The 21,079-nt window shown below is 45.1% G+C and overlaps 1 protein-coding gene across 3 annotated transcripts in view; it reads left to right on the top strand.

Annotated features, from left to right (window-relative positions):
- Positions 1-21,079, top strand: part of BICDL1 (BICD family like cargo adaptor 1) — a 108,343-nt gene that overhangs the window by 60,432 nt on the left and 26,832 nt on the right. For all 3 annotated transcript variants that reach the window (XR_009208938.1, XM_058425134.1, XM_032168539.2), the window contains exons 3-4: positions 15,253-15,369; positions 18,261-18,407. Coding sequence is in view for 2 of the 3 variants with exons in the window: in XM_058425134.1 (XP_058281117.1) it covers positions 15,253-15,369; positions 18,261-18,407 (264 nt within the window). In the remaining variant the exon portion in view is untranslated. The remainder of the gene's footprint in view (positions 1-15,252; positions 15,370-18,260; positions 18,408-21,079) is intronic.

The raw sequence follows: 21,079 nt of genomic DNA, 5'->3' as shown, positions 1-21,079 counted from the left end.
GCCTCAGCCTCCCAAAGTGCTGAGATTACAGGCGTGAGCCACCGCAGCTGGCCTAGATCTATTTTCTTAATGATGTCTTCTAATGCTTAGAAGTCTTTAATTTTGATACTACCCATTGGGTTTTGTGACATTTTTTGTTTTTGTTTTTGCTTGAGACAGAGTCTTACTCTGTTGCCCAGGCTGGAATGCAGTAGCACGATCTTGGCTCACTGCAACCTCTGCCTCCCAGGTTCAAACAATTCTCATGCCTCAGCCTCCCAAGTAGCTGGGATTAACAGTTGTGTGCTACCACGCACAGCTAATTTTTATTAGAGACAGAGTTTTTCAATGTTGCCTAGGCTAGTCTTGAACTCCTGGCCTCAAGTGATCTTCCCACCTTGGCCTCCCAAAGTGCTGGGATTACAGGCGTGAGCCACTGCACCTGGCCTGGGTGTTTAATTTTAAGTTATTATTTTGTATTTCTAGATATCTTGGATCTTTTCCAAATCTGAGAAGGTTGTACTTTACATTTTCCTCTTCCCTGGAGATTTTTTTTCTTTTCCCCCGAGACAGAGTCTTGCTCTGTCGCCCAGAGCTGGAGTGCAATGGCGCGATCTCGGCTCACTGCAACCTTCACCACCCGGGTTCAAGCAATTCTCCTGCCTCAGCCTCCCAAGTAGTTGGGATTACAGGCATGCACCACCACACCTGGCTAATTTTTGTATTTTTAGTAGAGATGGGATTTCACCATGTTGGCCAGGCTGGTCTCAAAATCCTGACTTCGTGATCTGCCTGCCTCAGCCTCCCAAAGTGCTGGGATTACAGGCGTGAGCCACTGAGCCTAGCCCCCTGGAGATATTTTTAATCTTTTATTTCTCTAAACATAGTAGCATTGTCTTATAATCTATATCTGATAATATCAGGATGTGAAGTTTTTATGAATCTGTTTCTACCAGTACTTCCTAATGAGTCCTTGTTTCCACGGATACATGTTTGTTTTTAATTTTTTTACTATAATATTGTTTTTATTAGAAAACTATTTATGGAGATTATTTGATCTTTGGATTGAAGGTACCATCCTCCAAAGAGGATTTGCGTTTTCTTCTGTTAAGTGTCTTGGGGGCACAACTAGTCTAGGATTTTAAAAAGTTAGACTTAAAAAAGAAGCTACACCTCTGCCCGGCCGCCCATCGTCTGGGAAGTGAGGAGCGCCTCTCTCCGGCCGCCCCGTTTGGGAAGAAGTGAGGAGCGCCTCTGCCTGGCCGCCCCGTCTGGGAAGTGAGGAGCGCCTCTGCCCGGCCGCCCCGTCTGGGAAGTGAGGAACGCCTCTGCCTGGCCACCTATTGTCTGGGAAGTGAGGAGCGCCTCTGCCCGGCCGCCCCGTCTGGGAAGTGAGGAGCGCCTCTGCCTGGCCGCCCCGTCTGGGAAGAAGTGAGGAGCGCCTCTGCCTGGCCGCCCCGTCTGGGAAGAAGTGAGGAGCACCTCTGCCCAGCCGCCCATTGTCTGGGATGTGAGGAGCACCTCTGCCCAGCCTCCCCTTCTGGGAAGTGAGGAGCCCCTCTGCCCGGCCACCACCCCGTCTAGGAAGTGAGGAGCGTCTCTGCCCGGCCGCCCTGTCTGGGAGGTCTACCACGGAGGCCAGAAGCAATGTGGGGGCTGGACGTGGTGGCTCACACCTGTAGTCCCAGCACTCTGGGAGGCCGAGGCGGGTTGATCACTTAGGGCTAGGAGTTCGAGACCAGCCTGGCCAACATGGCGAAACATATGAAAAATACAACAGACAAACCAACCAACCAACCCAGCAACAACAAAACAGGTCTACCCTGGAGTCATACTCTAATTTTTTCTGTTTTCCTCCCTTTCTGATCCTTTATCCCACTTTCTTTTTCTCCCTCTTCCTTCTCCTTCTTCTTTGTCAAATAGAGGATTGAGTTATTATCATTGATGCATACAAAGTTCCTCTCTCATTTATTTTCTTTAATTCCCACTCCCCATTTCTATTCCCCATCTTCCCATGTGCAACCTTCCTAATATGTTTGATATGCATCTTTTTATTTGTATGTACTTTTAGAAAATGTTTATTGTTTTGTGTGCAAAAAAAATTAATAAAAAAATAAAAATAAGGCCGGGCGCGGTGGCTCACGCTTGTAATCCCAGCACTTTGGGAGGCCGAGGCGGGCGGATCACGAGGTCAGGAGATCGAGACCACGGTGAAACCCCGTCTCTACTAAAAATACAAAAAAAATTAGCCGGGCGTGGTGGCGGGCGCCTGTAGTCCCAGCTACTAGGAGAGGCTGAGGCAGGAGAATGGCGTGAACCCGGGAGGCGGAGCTTGCAGTGAGCCGAGATTGCGCCACTGCACTCCAGCCTGGGTGACAAAGCGAGACTCCGTCTCAAAAAAAAATAAAAAAATAAAAATAAAAATAAAAGAAGCTACAAAAGCAATATAGATTCTCAAATACTCTTCATCTAGCTCTCCCTAATGTTAACATCTTTTGTAATCATAGTGCAGTTATCAAAACCAGGAAATTAATATTGGACACTACTGGCCGGGCGCGGTGGCTCACGCCTGTAATCCCAGCACTTTGGGAGGCTGAGGCGGGTGGATCACGAGGTCAGGAGATCGAGACCATCCTGGCTAACACAGTGAAACCCCGTCTCTACTAAAAATACAAAAAATTAGCCAGGCGAGGTGGCGGGCGCCTGTAGTCCCAGCTACTCGGGAGGCTGAGGCAGGAGAATGACGTGAACCCCGGAGGGCGGAGCCTGCAGTGAGCCGAGATCACGCCACTGCACTCCAGCCTCAGTGACAGCGAGACTCTGTCTCAAAAAAAAAAAAAAAAATTGGACACTACTATTAACTAATCTACATATCTAATGGAATTTTGTCAGTTTTCCCAAAAATATTCTTTTTCTGCTCCAGAATCCAATTCAGGCTTCCATGTTGCACTTAGTTGTCATGTTTCTTTTCTCTTCTCCAATCTCTGCCAGTTTCTCAGTCTTTGTTATTGTTGTTGTTGTTGTTGTTGTTTTGAGACACAGTCTCACTGTGTTGCCCAGGCTGGAGTGCAGTGGCACGATCTCGGCTCACTGCAACCTCTACCTCCCGGGTTCATGTGATTCTCCTGCCTCAGCCTCCCAAGTAGCTGGGACTACAGTTGCCTGCCACCACACCCAGCTAATTTTTTGTGTGTTTTTAGTAGAGACGAGATTTCACTATGTTGGCCAGGCTGGTCTTGAACTCCTAACCTTGTGATCTGCCCACCTTGGCCTCCCAAAGTGCTGGGATTACAGGCATGCCTTGTTTTTCTATCCCCTCCCCTCCCCTTCTCTCTCTCTCTTTCTCACTTTTTCTTTCACCTTCCTTCCTTTCTCTCTTTCTCTCTTTTTCTTTCATTTTAATTGATGACAGTTCATTCTGAATAGTCTTTGTTTCTCTTGAACTTGATACTTTTGAAGACTATTGATCAATTATTTGGTACAAAGTCACTCATTTGGGTTTGTCTAATGTTTTGTCATAATTAGATTGAGGTTATTCAGTCTTGCCGAGAATAGCACAAAAGTACAGTTGGGCCGTTCTCAGTACGTCATATGGAGGACATGTGATGTTGACTGCTTGGTTAAGGTAGTGTTTGCCAGGCTCCCCACTATAAATGATTTTTCCCTTTGTAATTAATAAATCAGTAAATCTTATGAAGAGATACTTTGAGGATATGAAAATATCCTGTTTCTCATGAAACTTTTGCCACAAATTTTAGCATTCATTCTCTAGTCTTGCCTGCACAGTTACTGTGATGCTTGCCTAATGATGATTTTCTTTTTTCTTCCTTTTGAGACAGAGTCTCACTCTGTCACCCAGGCTGGAGTGCAGGGCACAATCTCGGCTCAGTGCAAACTCTGCCTCCTAGGTTCAAGCAATTCTCCTGCCTCAGCCTCCTGAGTAGCTGGGCACTACAGACTACAGGCACCTGCTACCACACCTGGCTAATTTTTGTATTTTTAGTAGAGGTAGGGTTTCACCATGTTGGCCAGGCTGGTCTCAAACTCCTGACCTCAAATGATCCACCTACCTTGGCCTCCCAAAGTGTTGGGATTACAGGCGTGAGCTACCGCAGCCAGCCTGATTTTCATTTCTTTTATTTGAGATGGAGTTTTGCTCTTGTTGCCCAGGCTAGAGTGCAATGGCGCAATCTCGGCTCACCACAACCTCTGCCTCCTGGGTTCAAGTGAAGCGATTCTCCTGCCTCAGCCTCCCGAGTAGCTGGGATTAGAGGCATGCGCCACCACGCCTGGCTAATCTTGTATTTTTAGTGGAGACAGGGTTTCTCCATATTGGTCAGGCTGGTCTCGAACTCCTGACCTCAGGTGATCCACCTGCCTCGGCCTCCCAAAGTGCTGGGATTAGAGCATGAGCTACTGCGCCTTCTATTTTCATCATTTCTTCTACATTTATTCTGTAAGGGAGAAGAGCCCTTTTCCCCCTGTTTGTTGATTGAATTGTTTATCAGTGTAGACTCATGAATATTTATCCTATGTGTTATAATCCATTACTGTCATTATTTGTTTATTGATTAAATGGTCCTTGCCTTAGCCATTAGGAGCTCCTTCAGGTTGACTCCTGTATCAACCATCATTTTTTCATGTGCCACCATCATTTTTTGAGCACTTTCTTACTTTCCAGTACCATGAGATATTCCAGGCTCATCCTGTATTTTTCCTGCCCCAACCCTGAAACTAGCCTTTTCTCCAAGGAGCCTTCATTCATTTATTAGAGAATGGTATTTGGAAAGCAAGATTTGAGCACTATGTGTGTATTGCTACTAGAGTGTCATTGTATGTAGGTCCTCTCAGAGGACAGAGCTAGGGAATAAGTATATGTATGCTCATAAACACATGTATGTTTATCAGACTCCTCATTTGTGTAATAAAAAAATTATAAGGCCAGGCGCGGTGGCTTGCCCCTGTAATCCCAGCACTTTGGGGGGCCAAGGTGGGCAGATCACCTGAGGTCAGGAGTTTGAAACCAGCCTGACCAACATGGTGAAACCCTGTCTCTACTAAAAATACAAAAAAAAATTAGCCAGGTGGGGTGGTGGGCGCCTATAATCCCAAAAAAATCGTAACTTTTTTTTTTTTTTTTTTTTTTTGAGACAGAGTCTCCCTCTGTCGCCCAGGCTGGAGTGCAGTTGTGTGATCTCAGTTCACTGCAACCTCCACCTCCCAGGTTCAAGCGATTCTCCTGCCTCAGCCTGCCGAGTAGCTGGGACCGCAGGTGTGCACCACCACCCCTGGCTAATTTTAGTGCATTTTTAGTAGAGATAGAGTTTCACCATGTTGGCCAGGGTGGTCTGGAACTCCTGACCTCAAGTGATCCGCCTGCCTCAGCCTCCCAAATTGGTGCTGGATTACAGGCATGAGCCACCTGGCCAGGTTTTCTTTTCTGAAGAGTATTACTCTACCTTGCTGATACAGTAAGCTTGTCCAGTCTACTTCTACTCAGGTAAGTTTTTCTACCACTATGCCAGTGACATGTCTTCATCAATGCATTATAATTGCAAAATATGGGGAAATCCCACGTGCCTAATAATAAGGGAATGGTAAAGGAAATACTTGATGGAATATTACAGTCCTATAAAATGAGAATTAATAATAATAGGCCGGGCGTGGTGGCTCACGCCTAGTCTCAACACTTTGGGAGGCTGAGGTGGGCGGATACTTAAGATAAGGAGTTTGAGACCAGCCTGGTCAACATGACGAAACTCCATCTCTACTAAAAATGCAAAAAAAAATTAGCTGGGCATGGTGGCACACACCTGTGGTCCCAGCTACTCGGAAGGCTGAGGCAGGAGAATCATTTGAACCCGGGAGGTGGAGGTTGTAGTGAGTCGAGATCGCATGACCGCACTCCAGTCTTGGCAGCAGAGCAAGACTTCATCTCAAATAATAATAATAATGTAGAAATGCTATTGATATAATGCTAAGTAAAAAATTATAACAGTAGGATTGTAAATCATTGTACACACACATATATGTAGAAAGATTGGGGAAAAAATAAAATGCTAGCAGCATTTTTAAAATACCCATATTCTGCAGTGGGATTTTGTTACATTTAAATTTTTTTTTTATCTTGTGTAAAATGTGATTGTGATATGATTATAGTAACTATAATTATCATCACTATAGTATTACCTATATCACAGGATTGAGAGAATAAAGTTACATAATACTTATCACTTGGGCATGATGTGTAACTCTTGGAAGAGATTAAGTGACTGTAAAATATTGATATTATTATTCCTGTACATATTCTTAAAGGAAAGCTACATCTAAAAATCTCATAACACATTTTTTGAAGATATAAAATACATTTTAATAATTATCTTACAGTTTTATTAATACTTCAAACACCACACCTTCACAGTTGCAGACATTTTCACACAAATGTATTAATTCATGTTATTCTTCCAAAAATGTCATGAGTCAAACCAGTTAGGTTTGAGTGACTTTCTTATGACCATTCAGTTTTTACAGATTCCACATTTCTGTTACTCCATGCTCTATCATCTAAGATTCTCAAGGTTTACATTTTTTTCTGAAATGGAAAAACAAGCTTTTAAAGAAATTCATCATAATTGCCCATGAATCCAATAAGATTGCATTATATAATAACATAAAGCCTCTCTTCTTCAATTTTTTATGATGTGTTATATGCAATATTAGAGTTTCCTTGTATATTTATGCTAGTCTTGCCAGATCTAACGTGAAAATATTTTTACCCCAATGTTATCCATACTACTTATGTGTAAGTGTTAGACTATGTTAACATTTATCTCTAACTTCTAAACTTCTTTTGGGAGACAGTTTGTAATGTCAATTTTCTTTTTTTTTTTTTTTTTTTTGAGACGGAGTCTCGCTCTGTTGCCCAGGCTGGAGTGCAGTGGCGCGATCTCGGCTCACTGCAAGCTCCGTCTCCCGGGTTCACGCCATTCTCCTGCCTCAGCCTCTCCGAGTAGCTGGGACTACAGGCGCCCGCCACCACGCCCGGCTAATTTTTTATATTTTTAGTAGAGACGGGGTTTCACCGTGGTCTCGATCTCCTGACCTCGTGATCCGCCCGCCTCGGCCTCCCAAAGTGCTGGGATTACAAGCGTGAGCCACCGCGCCCGGCCTGTAATGTCAATTTTCAGCAGGAAACCTCAACCTTTTAAAACAAAGTAGAACAACGAAATATTACTAAATAACTTTCTCTATGTGAATGAATTTATACATCTGTCCTAATCATATATCTCCTTTCAGTGACAGTTTCATTTAAATTTTAAAATAAATGTCATCATCCTCATTGTCACTGTCACTGCCACCCCAAAAGGTGCCTATTATCCATCATGCCCTGGCAAAAGAAAGTTTAAGAATTTTATCTCTTAAGGTAAAACTCAATTATTCAGGCAGAATATTAAAATAGTAGATCTTTCCTATGATAATTTCTAAGTTTATTAGTTCATTTGTTTTCTTTCAACAAATAAGTAAAATGGATGATACTCATGTGTAACTAATGCAATTTCCTTCCCTCCATTTAACAAGAAAGTGTGTAGTGAACAGTTCTGCTTTGGCAAGTTTAAACAAGCTTAATCTAAAGGTTTTAGTTTGGGGAAATGTTCGTATGTTATTAATCATGTCCATAAGCAAAGTAATGATGGAACAGCTTTGTTCAGTGGGGAGGAAGTAATCTGTCCTAGATGGTACTCTGACCAACAGGGAAAGGAACACACTGTTACTTTGTTTTGCCAACTTGAGGATTCATTAAATAATAGTAGCCCAAACAAATTATAAAAAGAGTTTATTTCAGATAGTTGGGAGTGTGCGTTAAAATTTTTAGCATTCTGTAACAGAACTAGAGATTTTTCAAATGTTTTTTGTTTCGTCATGCAATCTGTATTCAGTGAAAGTAAAAGAGACTTAAGTTTTGAAGATATTAGAAATAAGTATCTACAAACAAACAAAAAATAAGTATCTAAAGATTAAGGCCGGGCGCAGTAGCTCAAGCCTGTAATCCCAGCACTTTGGGAGGCCGAGGCGGGCGGATCACGAAGTCAGGAGATGGAGACCATCCTGGCTAATACAGTGAAACTCCTCCTCTACTAAAAATACAAAAATTTAGCCGGGCATAGTGGTGGGCGCCTGTAGTCCCAGCAACTCAGGAGGCTGAGGCAGGAGAATGGCGTGAACCCAGGAGGCGGACCTTGCAGTGAGCCGAGATTGCGCCACTGCATTCCAGCCTGGGTGACAGAGCAAGACTCCGTCTCGGAAAAAAAAAAAAAAAGATTAAAACATTTCATAATACCCAATGGTGGCAGAGTATTGAGAAACAGGCATCAGGTGTATTTGTACTGTTGATAGGGATATAAATTGATGCAACCTTTTTAGAGGACTGTTTTGCAATACCTTGTTCAGAGAATGTGCATATTCTTTTACCCAGTGATTCCACTTATGGAAAATTACCCACAAGCACAAAGATGGGTGAACAAAGATATTTTTGGGAGCAATGTTTATAATAGCAAAAAAAATTGGAACACTCGAAATGCTCATCAGTAGGGACTAGTTATGATATAAATACTAGATAACCATTAACAAGAATAAGGTAGATCTACATAGATATATATGAATAGAAAATTTCTTGAAGGACTCCCAAGAAAGATCTAATAGTGATTACCTGTGGTGGGTGGCACTAATACTAGGAGTAAGTAGAGATTTTAGCTTTCATTTTAATTCTTCAATTTTCTTTTTTTTTTTTTTTTACTCTGAACATTTGTAACTTTTATCATAGAAAAAAACCTGAGTTTAAAATGGAAAGAAAAATGCTTTAACTAAAGTCTTGCTATCTATTTTATATTCACCTATGATTTCAAATGTTTTTTGCCACAACTAATTACTGGCTGCTTAGTTAGGCATGGTAGCCAAAACTCATCATTTTGATAAGTAAACTGTAAGACTTGTGTCTGCCATTTTCTGCTATAAGAATGAATTGAGGCCGGGTGCAGTGGCTCATGCCTGTAATCCTAGCACTTTGGGAGGCCAAGGTGGGCAGATCATGAGGTCAGAAGTTCAAGACCAGCCTGACCAACATGGTGAAACCCCGTCTCTTCCAAAAATACAAAAATTAGCTGAGCGTGGTAGTGCGCCTGTAATCCCAGCTACTCAGGAGACTGAGGCAGGAAAATTGCTTGAACCTGGGAGGCGGAGGTTGCAGTTAGCCGAGATCGCGCTACTGCACTCCAGCCTGGGTGACAGAGCAAGCGAGACTCCGTCTCAAAAAAAAAAAAAAATGAAAGAGTGAAAGAGACATTTGGGCAGAGTGTCATAGATGGATGTGGAGACCTGGCAGGAGAGTGGCTGCAGCTGGGGAGCCTGAGGCCAGGCCTCGAGCATAAGCACTGACCCTGCTGGGCAGTGAATGAGCGGTCTGTGGCCTGGGCAGCAATGCCTCCTCCCAGCTGACCGCCTGCCCTTGATGCAGGTTAGGGCTCTACAGAGCAGAGGGGAGGCTGGGCCCTGCGCCAAGCCCTGGGTTGGATAGGAGCCCAGTGGTCCTCTTACTCGCGCAGGTGGGAACGGTTAACAGCAATGGATGCCTTAGAGGAAGAGAGCTGCAGGCTGTCCTCCTTCACCTCTAATGCAGAATTTGATGCTGTGGTTGTATATTTAGAGGACATTATCATGGATGACAGGTTCCCAATTATTACAGAGAAATTTCATGGACAAGTGTGGCCGGAATTGGTGGGTTCTTGGTCTCACTGACTTCAAGAATGAAGCCGCGGACCCTCGCGGTGAGTGTTACAGCTCTTAAGGTGGCGCGTCTGGAGTTTGTTCCTTCTGATGTTCAGATGTGTTCGGAGTTTCTTCCTTCTGGTGGGTTCGTGGTCTCGCTGGCTCAGGAGTGAAGCTGCAGACCTTCGCGGTGAGTGTTACAGCTCATAAAAGCAATGTGGACCCAAAGAGTGAGCAGTAGCAAGATTTATTGCAAAGAGCAAAAGAACAAAGCTTCCACAGTGTGGAAGGGGACTGGAGCGGGTTGCCATTGCTGGCTCGGGTAGCCTGCTTTTATTCTCTTATCTGGCTCCACCCACATCCTGCTGATTGGTAGAGCCGAGTGGTCTGTTTTGACAGGGCGTTGATTGGTGCGTTTACAATCCCTGAGCTAGACTAGACGCAAAGGTTCTCCACATCCCCACTAGATTAGCTAGATACAGAGTGTGGACACAGGTTCTCGAAGTCCCCACCAGAGTAGCTAGATACAGAGTGTCGATTGGTGCATTCACAAACCCTGAGCTAGACACAGGGTACTGATTGGTGTGTTTACAAACCTTGAGCTAGACATAAAGGTTCTCCATGTCCCCACCAGACTCAGGAGCCCAGCTGGCTTCACCCAGTGGATCCTGCACTGGGGCTGCAGGTGGAGCTGCCTGCCAGTCCTGCGCCGTGCACTGGCACTCCTCAGCCCTTGGGTGGTCAATGGGACTAGGTGCCGTGGAGCAGGGGACAGCGCTTATCAGGGAGGCTCAGGCAGCACAGGAGCCCACGGAGGGGGTGGGAGGCTCAGGCATGGCGGGCTGCAGGTCCCGAGCCCTGCGCCGCGGGAAGGCAGCTAAGGCCCGGCAAGAAATCGAGCGCAGCGCCAGTGGGCTGGCTCTGCTGGGGGACCCAGTACACCCTCCGCAGCCGCTGGTCCGGGTGCTAAGCCCCTCATTGCCCGGGGCCGGCAGGGCCGGCCGGCTGCTCTGAGTGCGGGGCCACCAAGCCCACAACCACCCGGAACTCCAGCTGGCCCGCAAGCGCGACACGCAGCCCCGGTTCCCGCTGGTGCCTCTCCCTCCACACCTCCCTGCAAGCTGAGGGAGCCGGCTCCCGCCTTGGCCAGCCTGGAAAGGGGCTCCCACAGTGCAGCGGTGGGCTGAAGGGCTCCTTAAGTGCCACCAAAGTGGGAGCCCAGGCAGAGTAGGCACGGAGAGCGTGCGAGGGCTGTGAGGACTACCAGCATGCTGTCACCTCTCACAAGTACTACTAGGAGTTTTAAGTTTGTAGAGACAGGGTTTCACCATATTGTCCAGGCTGGTCTCGAACTCCTGAGCTCAAGCGATCCTCCCACCTTGGCCTCCCAAAGTGCTGGGATTACACTGCACCTGTCCCATTTGACTCAATTTTTTGTCTTTCCACGATATCCCTCCTCTCAGGAGCACAATGTATCCCTTCAGAGAGACTGCTGTTACCCTGGCTAACTCTCCCACTTCTTCAAAGGTTCTTCAAAGAACCTCTGAAATTCATTTCAGAGCTAAGGCTTCCTTATTTAGCATTTAACTTCCAGAAAGCATTTAGAACATAAGAGTTATATGTAAACTCAAGAGGTTATTATTTAATTTATGTGCAGAAATAGCTAATATTCATTGTGTTAGTCAAGTCCAAGGTGTGAACCAGATTCTATCTCTGAAAAAGAAGGAAATAATTTACTTTGGAAGGTGCATTAGCTCCTTGCAAAGGGTAAGTTTATAACTCAGATTGATCTATCCCCTCCATCACCATCACAGGCAATTGATTGGCCCCCCCTGGCTGGAAGGTGGCTGTGGTGTGGTGGCCAAAGGCCAGTGCGGTACACACCCTTGGAGCCTCTATCTCCCTGCCTGCAAAAGGAGGCCAGTGATTCTTGCTTCTTAAGGCTATTGTAAATTCAGATGAGAAATGGCGGTTAAAAGCTTTTGCTGTGTGCATATCCCTGGGCATAGTTGAAGAGTCAGACATTTAAAGGGAGCATTATAGCTTAGTGCTTAACAGCTCAGGCTCTAGAGTTTAACTTTCTGGTAGGAAGAGACAAATTTCTATTTCTAAGAAGATCGCTTTGAGAGGAGGTAGTCTGCAGGAGCATTTCATACCAGCTAGACTAGATTTGCAGCCCTCAGTGCATCTCTGCGGCTTCGTTGTTGAGTGATTCATGTCAAAGTGGTGATGGCAGGAATAAGATCAGCTACCTGAATTACCCAGTGCTCTGCAAATCTAAGTATGTTTGAAATCTCAACAGTCAACTGAATTCAGTATATGCACTCAAACTACAGCATATGATTTCCTGATGGGCCCTACCTTCTGTTAGAAGATTTTTTTTTTTTTTTTTTTTTGAGACAGAGTCTTGCCCTGTGGCCCAGGCTGGAGTGCAGTGGCACGATCTCGGCTCACTGCAACCTCCCTCTCCTGGGTTTAAGTGATTCTCCTGCCTCAGCCTCCTGAGTAGCTGGGACTACAGGCACTCGCCACCACGCCCACCTAATTTTTGTATTTTTAGTAGAGACGGGGTTTCACCATGTTGGCCAGGCTGGTCTCAAACTCCTTACCTCAGGTGATCCACCCACCTCGGCCTCCCAAAGTGCTGGGATTAGAGGCGTGAGCCACTGCAGCTGGCCTTAGAAGAAATTTTAATAGTCTCAAATAAAATGCCTAGCATTAAAAAAAAGAAAGAAGAAAAGCCTTGCTAAATTGGACTCGTGTAAAGTTTGGTTTTAGTAGTGAGCAATAGAAATATGAAAAACTATTTCAAAATACAAGAAGATAGTATTACAGTACTAATTTGAGGGTAAGACAGCCAAAGTTGGTTTTTTATTTATTTTTTTTTTTTTTAATTTTTTCTTTTTGAGATGTAGTCTCGCTCTGTTGCCCAGGCTGGAGTGCAGTGGCATGATCTTGGCTCACTGCAACTTCTGCCTCCCAGGTTCAAGCGATTCTTCTGCCTCAGCCTCCCAATAGCTGGTACTATAGGCACGTACCACCATGCCCGGTTAATTTGTTTGTTGGTTTGGTTTTTGAGACCGAGTCTCGCTCTGTAGCCCAGGCTGGAGTGCAGTGGCGCAATCTCAACTCACTGCAACCTCCACCTCCCGTGTCCTGGTTCAAGCAATTCTCCTGCCTCAGCCTCCCGAGTAGCTGGGATTACAGGCACATGCCACCATGCCCAGCTAATTTTTGTATTTTTAGTAGACATGGGGTTTCACCATTGTGGCCAAGCTGGTCTTGAACTCCTGACCTTGTGATCCGCCCACCTCGGCCTCCCAAAGTGTTGGGATTACAGGTGTGAGCCACCATGCCTGGCCTAATTTTTGTATTTTTAGTAGAGATGGGGTTTCGCCATGTTGGCCAGGCTGGTCTCGAACTCCTGACCTCAGGTGATCCAGCCACCTCAGGCTCCCAAAGTGCTAGGAGTACAGACGTAAGCCACCCTGTCCAGCCTATTTATTTATTTTTGAGGCAGGCTTTCACACTCTGTTGCCCAGGCTGTAGTGCAGTGGCAGCACGATCATGGCTCACTGTAGCCTCGACCTCCCCAGGCTCAGGTGATCCTTCCACTTCAGCCTCCCGAGTAGCTGGGACTACAGGCACATACCACCATGCCTAGCTAATTTTTGTATTTTTTCTAGAGACTGGGTTTTACCATGTTGGCCAGGCTGGTCTCAAGCTCCTGGGCTCAAGCAGTCCACCCACCTCAGCCTCCCAAAGTGCTGGGATTACAGGCATGAGCCAGCGTACCCAACCCAGCCCAAAGTTTTTACCATCCTGATTCTGTCACTAAGATGTTGGGCAAGTTCCTTCACTTTCCTGAGCCAATTTCCTTGTTAATTGGGGGTAACAATCAAGATAATGCATTGAAAGCATTTAGCACAGTTCTTGACACATAGTATGTACTCAGGAAATATTACTAATATGATTCTTAGGCAAAAGTGAATAACTAATGTGTTTTTAAGTGATTGAGAAGTCTAAAACAGCCTAGTGGGTATCTGAAATTAAATTTAGAATACGAAGGAGAAATAATATAGGGGAAATATTCCCAGGAATGTTTATTGCCAGAATTGTTCACAGGTTTCAGGGTGTGTAGGGTGGGGTGAGGGAATTGGCAGCCTAATGCTGATTCCTTGCATCATAAAACCAAGCTATGAAATTGTTCATTTCAAATAAGTTACTTCATGTAGCTCTGAACTTCTAAGTTTTTTAAGGAGTCAGTTGTATATCAGAATCTTATTAGCTCATTACTTCACTGACTGAAACTTGGGAAGCAAAGATGATTCATAGGAAGGAAAATTTAAAGGTCAGAGGGTATTTAAATGAAAATCAACTAGAGTATGGTTTGATTTTATTTTGTTTTGTGTGTTGTAATTGTTTTTAAAATAGATTCTGTAGATTAAGAATCTTCTGTGGCTCTGTAGTCCAGTGAGGTAACATTTGTTGAATATGTGGAACCAAAAATAGAAAAGATGGACAATTGATTATATAGTACTTGAAGATAAGAAGAACTACTGAATATGTAACCATTACTGTGAGAGCCCCACTGAACAGCTAGCCTACCATTTCAGCATCATCACCAACCCACCTCCTCAGAAAGCCTTTCCTGGCCGTTCCAGCACACGGTGATCTCTCCCGAGAACCCATAAAGCTTACTGACCCCATTTGGCCTCAAAAAAGCATTGAGGCAGTTACTTAATTTGTCCCGTGGCTCTCCTTTCCACAGGACAGTGAGCAGGGCTCCCTCAGTAGGGTCTGGTCTGGGACCCTCAGGAGGAGGGCTGGAGTTTGTGTTACCAAGTGAGCCTCCTACAACACCAAATGGTATTTGGTGTTTGCTGTATTTTGGCATTAGATCATAAATGGATTGAGGTGGGAAACAGGCACCTCTGCTGGCACTCCCCAAAGAATTAAAAGTTGCAAAAATGCCCTATGTCCTTGAGGAATGAGTGGCAAAAATCTTAACAGGTATGACAAGAAATTTCAAATAGTGTTCATGTTAAGTAGAGGAGAGAAATGCAGGTGCACGTGATTTGACTGAGCCCACTTGAGGAAATTGATGGGAGAAATAAAGGAATTTCTAAGGCAGTAGGTATAACCATCTTATTCTTTTACGTAAAATATTCAGACTTTCAATTTATTAGATATTTGCTGAGTTTCTGCTATATGTAGAGTAATAATGATAACTAACATTTGAGAGCATACTATTTCCTAGGGCTGTTTCCTCTGATCAGTAAAGTGGTCTTGGACCTAGACAGAGTCATTAATGATAGAGATAGGGGTGGGAGTTTGTCCTGTTTTGGCACTAGAGAACAAATGGATGGTGCATGGGAAACCAGCATCTCATCTAGTGCTCCTTATAGAATAGAAAGTGCAAAGAGATGCTTGATAAATGAAAGGCAGAAATCTTAACAGACTTCCTTTGCATAACCTCTGAATCAGCTCTGCAGGTCTCCTCTGTTTCAGGCATCAGAAGTTGAGAGACAACTCTCCATGCAGGTCCACGCCCTCAGAGAAGACTTTCGGGAGAAAAACTCGTCAACCAACCAGCACATCATCCGGCTGGAGAGCCTTCAGGCCGAGGTGAGCCTCCCGACACAGCAGTGCTGGAAGGTGGAGTGCTTTTCTCATTGGGAGACAAAAAACTGCTCTATGTAAAAGGGCCTAAAATCTCTACAGAAAGACATTTCTGTGCGAAACTAAATGGGGAACATTTGATCTGTTTCTCTGGGTAGCCTGTTGTCTGGAAAAATGAAGTTGCTCAGAGTTACTGCCGGGTGTGTTGAAGTCACGAATGACCTACATTTTATTGAATATGTTGATCTCTCCAAAAATATCCTTGCCAATCCCAAATAGGAGGTGGGAAAGGGCATCTCGCCTTTCTCTATTCCATTTAGGCCCAGTTCAGTCCATCTTAGTAAGGTCTACTGTTATTCTCATCTGCAAAATGAGAGAAATAGAAGTTTCTACTTCATAGGTTTTTGCAAGGATATTATGGGTTAATGCATACAAGGCACTTTATGTGATACCTGGAACACAGTGATGTTATTGAAACCATAGGAGAGGCCAGAATGTGAAGGCCAGGATGAGGGGAAAAAGAAAGTATCGGCAGGGGAACAATACTGTGAGAATCTGGTTGTGGAAGGTGAAGAGAGGGTAAGGATCTTATCACCAGCCGAAACCAGGCCTCCCCCCAGGGGAGGCTTCCACCTGATCTGCTTTTGAGGACCCTTTAGCCAAGTATCTGGACAGCAGCCCCTTTGCTAAGTCCGAGTTTGGAGGACAGTCTAGAGCCAGGTTGAACAAGTAACCTTCCACTGCGACGAAGCGATCTGCCATCATGGTCAGGCCGGAGAAACCCAGATAGCCTGTTCCCCTGCTCGGTAAATGACCTGAGGATGTTTTTCTTAAAGTCTGTCAATATCTTCTCTTTTCTCCTGCCTCCTATTCCCTTCCTTCCCCCTTTCCCTTGGAATGCCTACTGGTATTGAGCAGCAGGTCCTTGAAGTAAGTAGAGTTTGTTCCAGTGGGGTTTGGCATGCCTGTGTGTGACCATTTGTGTGCATGACTTGCCATTCACCTGCCTCTGCCAGCCTCTGACTCCTTCAAGTTTCCTGTCTTCATCTTTCCTCACCCATTCACTTTTTCTAGACCCTCATGAACCGGGTCATCCCCAGGAATGTTTATTGCCAGATTTTTTCACAAGTTTCAGGGTGTATAGGGCTGGGTGAGGGAGTTGGCGGCCTAACACTGATTCCCTGCTTTGTCCATGAACACTGCTACCTTTAAAAGGCAAGCTATGAAATTGTTTGTTTCAAGTAAGTTACTTCATGTAGCTCTGAACTAAGTTTTTTTAGGGTCAGTTGTGTATCAGAATTTTATTACCCCATCACTTCACTGACTGAAACTTGGGAAACAAAGATGATTCATGGGAAGGAAAATTTAAAGGTCAGAGGGTATTTAAATGGAAATCAACTAGAGTAAGAATTCTCTTCACATGGGTAACTTTGCTTCAGTGTAGAAAATAGTGGACCCATTCACAAAAGGGGCTTGCTCCTTTTGGTCCCCTACCCAGGTGCACACTTGAGAGACAATATTTCATTGTTTGGCCAGATACCTGATCTCTCTGGACAAAGGCCACATACTTCGTTTCCCCAGGACAACATCCTATCTGATTGAATTGGTGGCCAGAGAAGATCTGTGCCCTGTGAGCAGAATTCTAGTTCAGAGAGTGAGAACAGCTAAAAAGTAAAGGGAAAAGTGTATCTCATAGGACTTGAAACAAGCTAGACATTCATTTCAGGATTTCTCCTGGAGAAGTTCTAAGGTTGGTCCCCAAAACTTGCCCAAGTAAAAGCCTTAAGGAATTGTTATCAAAGCTGGACTAAAGAGCCTGGAGAATATTTCAACCATGTCAAGAAAATATTTACAAGCAAGAAACTGGTTGAGAATCAGTACAGCAGGGCACTGTAAATAAATGGGAGGATCCACGAGGACCTCCAGGATTCCAGAAGGTCCCCTAAGAGTCAGATCCAATTGGCAAGGCTTTCTGGAGCCCCTGAGCCAGGGTGGTGATCTTTTGAGTGAAGCATCCCTGGCCTTGGGGAGCACTGGCTCAGCTTCTCACCCTGCAAACCTTGAGGCCAGAGGATACTTGGCATCTCTTTCCTCTTTGCCTCTGTTTTCTCACCGACACTGAAGAGATTAGACAGACCTTCCTAAAAGAAGATTTAGTTATGTAGAGACTGACTAGGTATTCAGTGTATACGAACATATATCAACCTGTTTCATAAAAAGAATTTGCGCCTCTTCACGAATGACTCGCTTAGGTAAAAGTTACTGTGAGTAAAGTCAGCATTCGCTTGTATCTGTGTCCTGCTCCGTCCCAGGACACAGGCTGATGCAGGCACTACTTTGCTTTCTATACCCTGGGAGCTCTTCCCTTAACTCAAGGCACTGGATCTGAGCTGTGACCTCTAGTGCCAGAGGGGCCAGGAGCGGGGAAAGGAAGACGGAGGGGAATCCTGGGGTGTGAAAACATGGCGCTCCAGAGGATTTCCCGGGCATTTTCTTTTGCTCATGACTTGAGGAGGAGTAGTAGTGCAGCAGGTTAGGTTCCACTCCTCCTGCCAATTGTAAGGATGGGGTAAAGTTGAGGGCAGGCAAGGTGGAGACTTTTTTTTATCTTATCTCTGGAATTTCCAGAGCACTAGCCTTCCCTTCCTCTGCCTGGCATTCCACATTCCAGCTTCCCCAGAGCTCAACTCCTACTCCTTCCCAGACAGGTTTCTAGAGGGGAGGGGTTTTCTCTTCAGCTTAGGGTTTCATAGCTATTCTCTCAGAGATGGGGGTACCGTGACATTGGGCAGAATACTGAAAGATACTTGCCTTCATGTTTTGGGGCTAGTCCCTAGTTCCTACTTGTCAGCCCGGCTGTAACTCCACACCACCCCTGTGGCTCTCCACCCTTTCAGATCAAGATGCTGTCAGATCGGAAACGGGAGCTGGAGCATCGTCTCAGCGCTACTTTAGAGGAAAATGACCTGCTCCAAGGGACCGTGGAGGAGCTACAGGACCGGGTGCTAATCCTGGAGAGGCAGGGCCATGACAAGGACCTACAGGTACTGGGGTAGAGAAGCTGTCCTGCAGGACTAGAGCCAGATAAAAGGAGCACTTAGCCAAAAAGAAAAGGCTGGGAGGCCAGCATCACTGCTGGGGTAAGCCGGGAGTGGATGATGCTGAGGTCTCACTGTGGGGCCTGGGGCATTCACTAACTTGGCTCTTCCGACTCTGCCTAAAGGAAGTGCACCGCTACCCACAGATCATTTCTCCATGTGTTCTGAGCCACTGGCCCATGGAGCAGTTTGACAGAGTTCTCTCTGGGTTCTTAACATGGCTGGAACACCAGGAGTGCTATTCTGGCCTCCTAGCATTTGCAAAATCTGCTAGAAGGTTTCAGAGGGAGCCTGTGACTCTAACTCAGCTCATAATGCTCTCTGCTGCTGTCTTCCCAAGCTCATGGATTTGGTTGGCTGGCATGGAGCAGAAACCTGAAGCTGCCCACTGAACACAGCAAGATTTATATGCTGCTTCTGCCAGTTGCCAGAAAAGGCATAGACTGACCCCTTTGTGAGCCTAATCAGTCTCTTTTTTTTCTTCCTGAAGGAAATTGCTTCATGGCCATATTTGTTCTTATTTGGGAACTGCTACCGGGCCTCAGCTTAATCCCCAAGCTCACACTTGACAGGAAACAACTCCCAAAACAAAAAGATATCATCACTCCAGTCTTCCCAGAAATAGAGTACAGCATCTGCTATCAAGATGCTTTGCTGGGCTGGCCTAGGAGGACCTGGGGTCAGAAACTAGGAGTGCATTGCTTCCCTTTGGCATTCTCTGTGCATGCCAGGGAGCGCACTAGATTGCAACAGTGATGTTTGTGCAGAGGTGGTCAGCCAGGTGTACTCAAGCACCAGGTGGGTCTCTGCCCAAAGGCTAGGCCACAGAAGGTCCCACTGGGCTCATAGGTAGGCTGTTTGAAAGCCTTGGGGTATGGGATAAGGAAATACAATGTCTTGGACTAAGTTTACTTGTCCCTGGCACCATCAGCTAAGCTGACACCTGAGTGATGAACCTCTTTGAGGGAAAATGAATGGCTTTTATCTCTCCATGTTTTTAGTACCTTCAGCTAGTAACTTTCCATATATTAATAGCAGTGCCTCAGTAAATGTTGAGTAGAAAATGGTGCTGGCTAAAGCCTTACAGCAGTTTTCAAGATGGAAAAGAATTTGCTCATTTTTCAAGGTTGATGATAATAATAGCAGTGAACATTTGTGTTGCTCTTTGGCATACGGGGTGCTTTTAGCATACATCATAAAGCTGAAATTGAGAAAAACTGAATTGTTTATCCACAGTCACATAGTGAGTCTTTGGTAGAATCGAGACTGGAACCCTCTCACCTGCTTTACCCATAGCTCAGTGATAACTTCTTGGTATCACTTGCCTCCGAAAGTCAGTTCCTGACCAGCATTTATTACCCTATCAAGCTGCTCTCCTGAGGGTTGCTGACATACAGTACGGGAGGGGAAGGAAAATAAGTATGGAGAAAGAGAAGAATGGCCCTTGCCTAAAAGAAACTTTCAGTTCAGCATGAATTTACAGTGAAAAGTCCTTATTTCAAATCAAGAATTGGGACCTGGGTTGGGGGAAAGAGGCAGGACTAGTAGGCCTTCAGGGGCCTGACCAGCACTGTGGGCTGTACATTCTTTAGCAGCGAGAATCCCGTCATGCCACATGCACTTGCTCACCGTGTGCACATCCACTGTCTTCCTGTTGAACTTCAAGACTGAGAAGGTGTCATTCACCTAAGGACCTGCAGTAAGTCAGGCAGTACTCAACTGATTTGGAAAATCTGCATTTATAGGCTGAATTCTCATCTTCCCTAACAATTTATCATTATAGGCCTTCAGTTCATGTGAAACTCTCAAGTTGCCACTAATTACCAGTGTCCTCCAGAAAGTCCTTTCTGTTGCTAAAATGGCCTGTACTGATACAGAAATAAAAAATCCAGCTTACTCAGCAGCTGAATGATCCTAAACCATACTTGTAAAATGTAAAGCTAGTGGCCTTGGAATGTACTTAATCCCTTGATGTTAAATCCTCAGACAAGGGTGAGGGATGGCTGAGCAGGCACGGCAACAGGCCTGTCACAGCCAGGGGAGCCCCCTTTTGATCTCTGTCACTATATAATTGGGGTCCTGCTGTCAAAAACAGATTTTCAAACAACTGATAAAATCCAACTCTGAATTTTTTCAGACCTGAGAATAAGCAAAAAAATTATTATTCATTGAGCACCCAGTATATATCAAGTATTTTGCCAAACTCTTAGTATCCAGTAAAGGAAATCTATTTGTCCCTCTAAGGGCCAGTTAACTGCCCTGTCTCATACTCAGTTGGGCATTTACAGATGTGTGCAGGGCCTAGTCCCAGCGACTGGGTGGATTCCATCAGCAGAGCACAGGCCCTGCTCACTGTGGGGCAACCCAGGAAGCAGGTGACCTGGAGCCTAGACCTTGCTCTAATGCTGATTGTGTACCATTAGGCAAACCACGTAACATCACACCATCCCAGTTCCCTCAGATGAGCGTAAATGTACTATACAAACACAAAGCACTTGGTGTCATTCTTACCCATACATATAAGTATACTTAGTGTCATCTTTGTCATATAAAGGATGATGTTTCTTATTTTAAAGGGCTCTTAAATGTAATAGACTCATCTTGTTTGGTTTGGTTTT

Source organism: Hylobates moloch, unplaced genomic scaffold (genome assembly GCF_009828535.3).
Source record: "Hylobates moloch isolate HMO894 unplaced genomic scaffold, HMol_V3 SCAFFOLD_12, whole genome shotgun sequence".
In the NCBI taxonomy this organism is placed as follows: domain Eukaryota; kingdom Metazoa; phylum Chordata; class Mammalia; order Primates; family Hylobatidae; genus Hylobates; species Hylobates moloch.
This window is presented reverse-complemented; position numbering and strand designations above follow the sequence as displayed.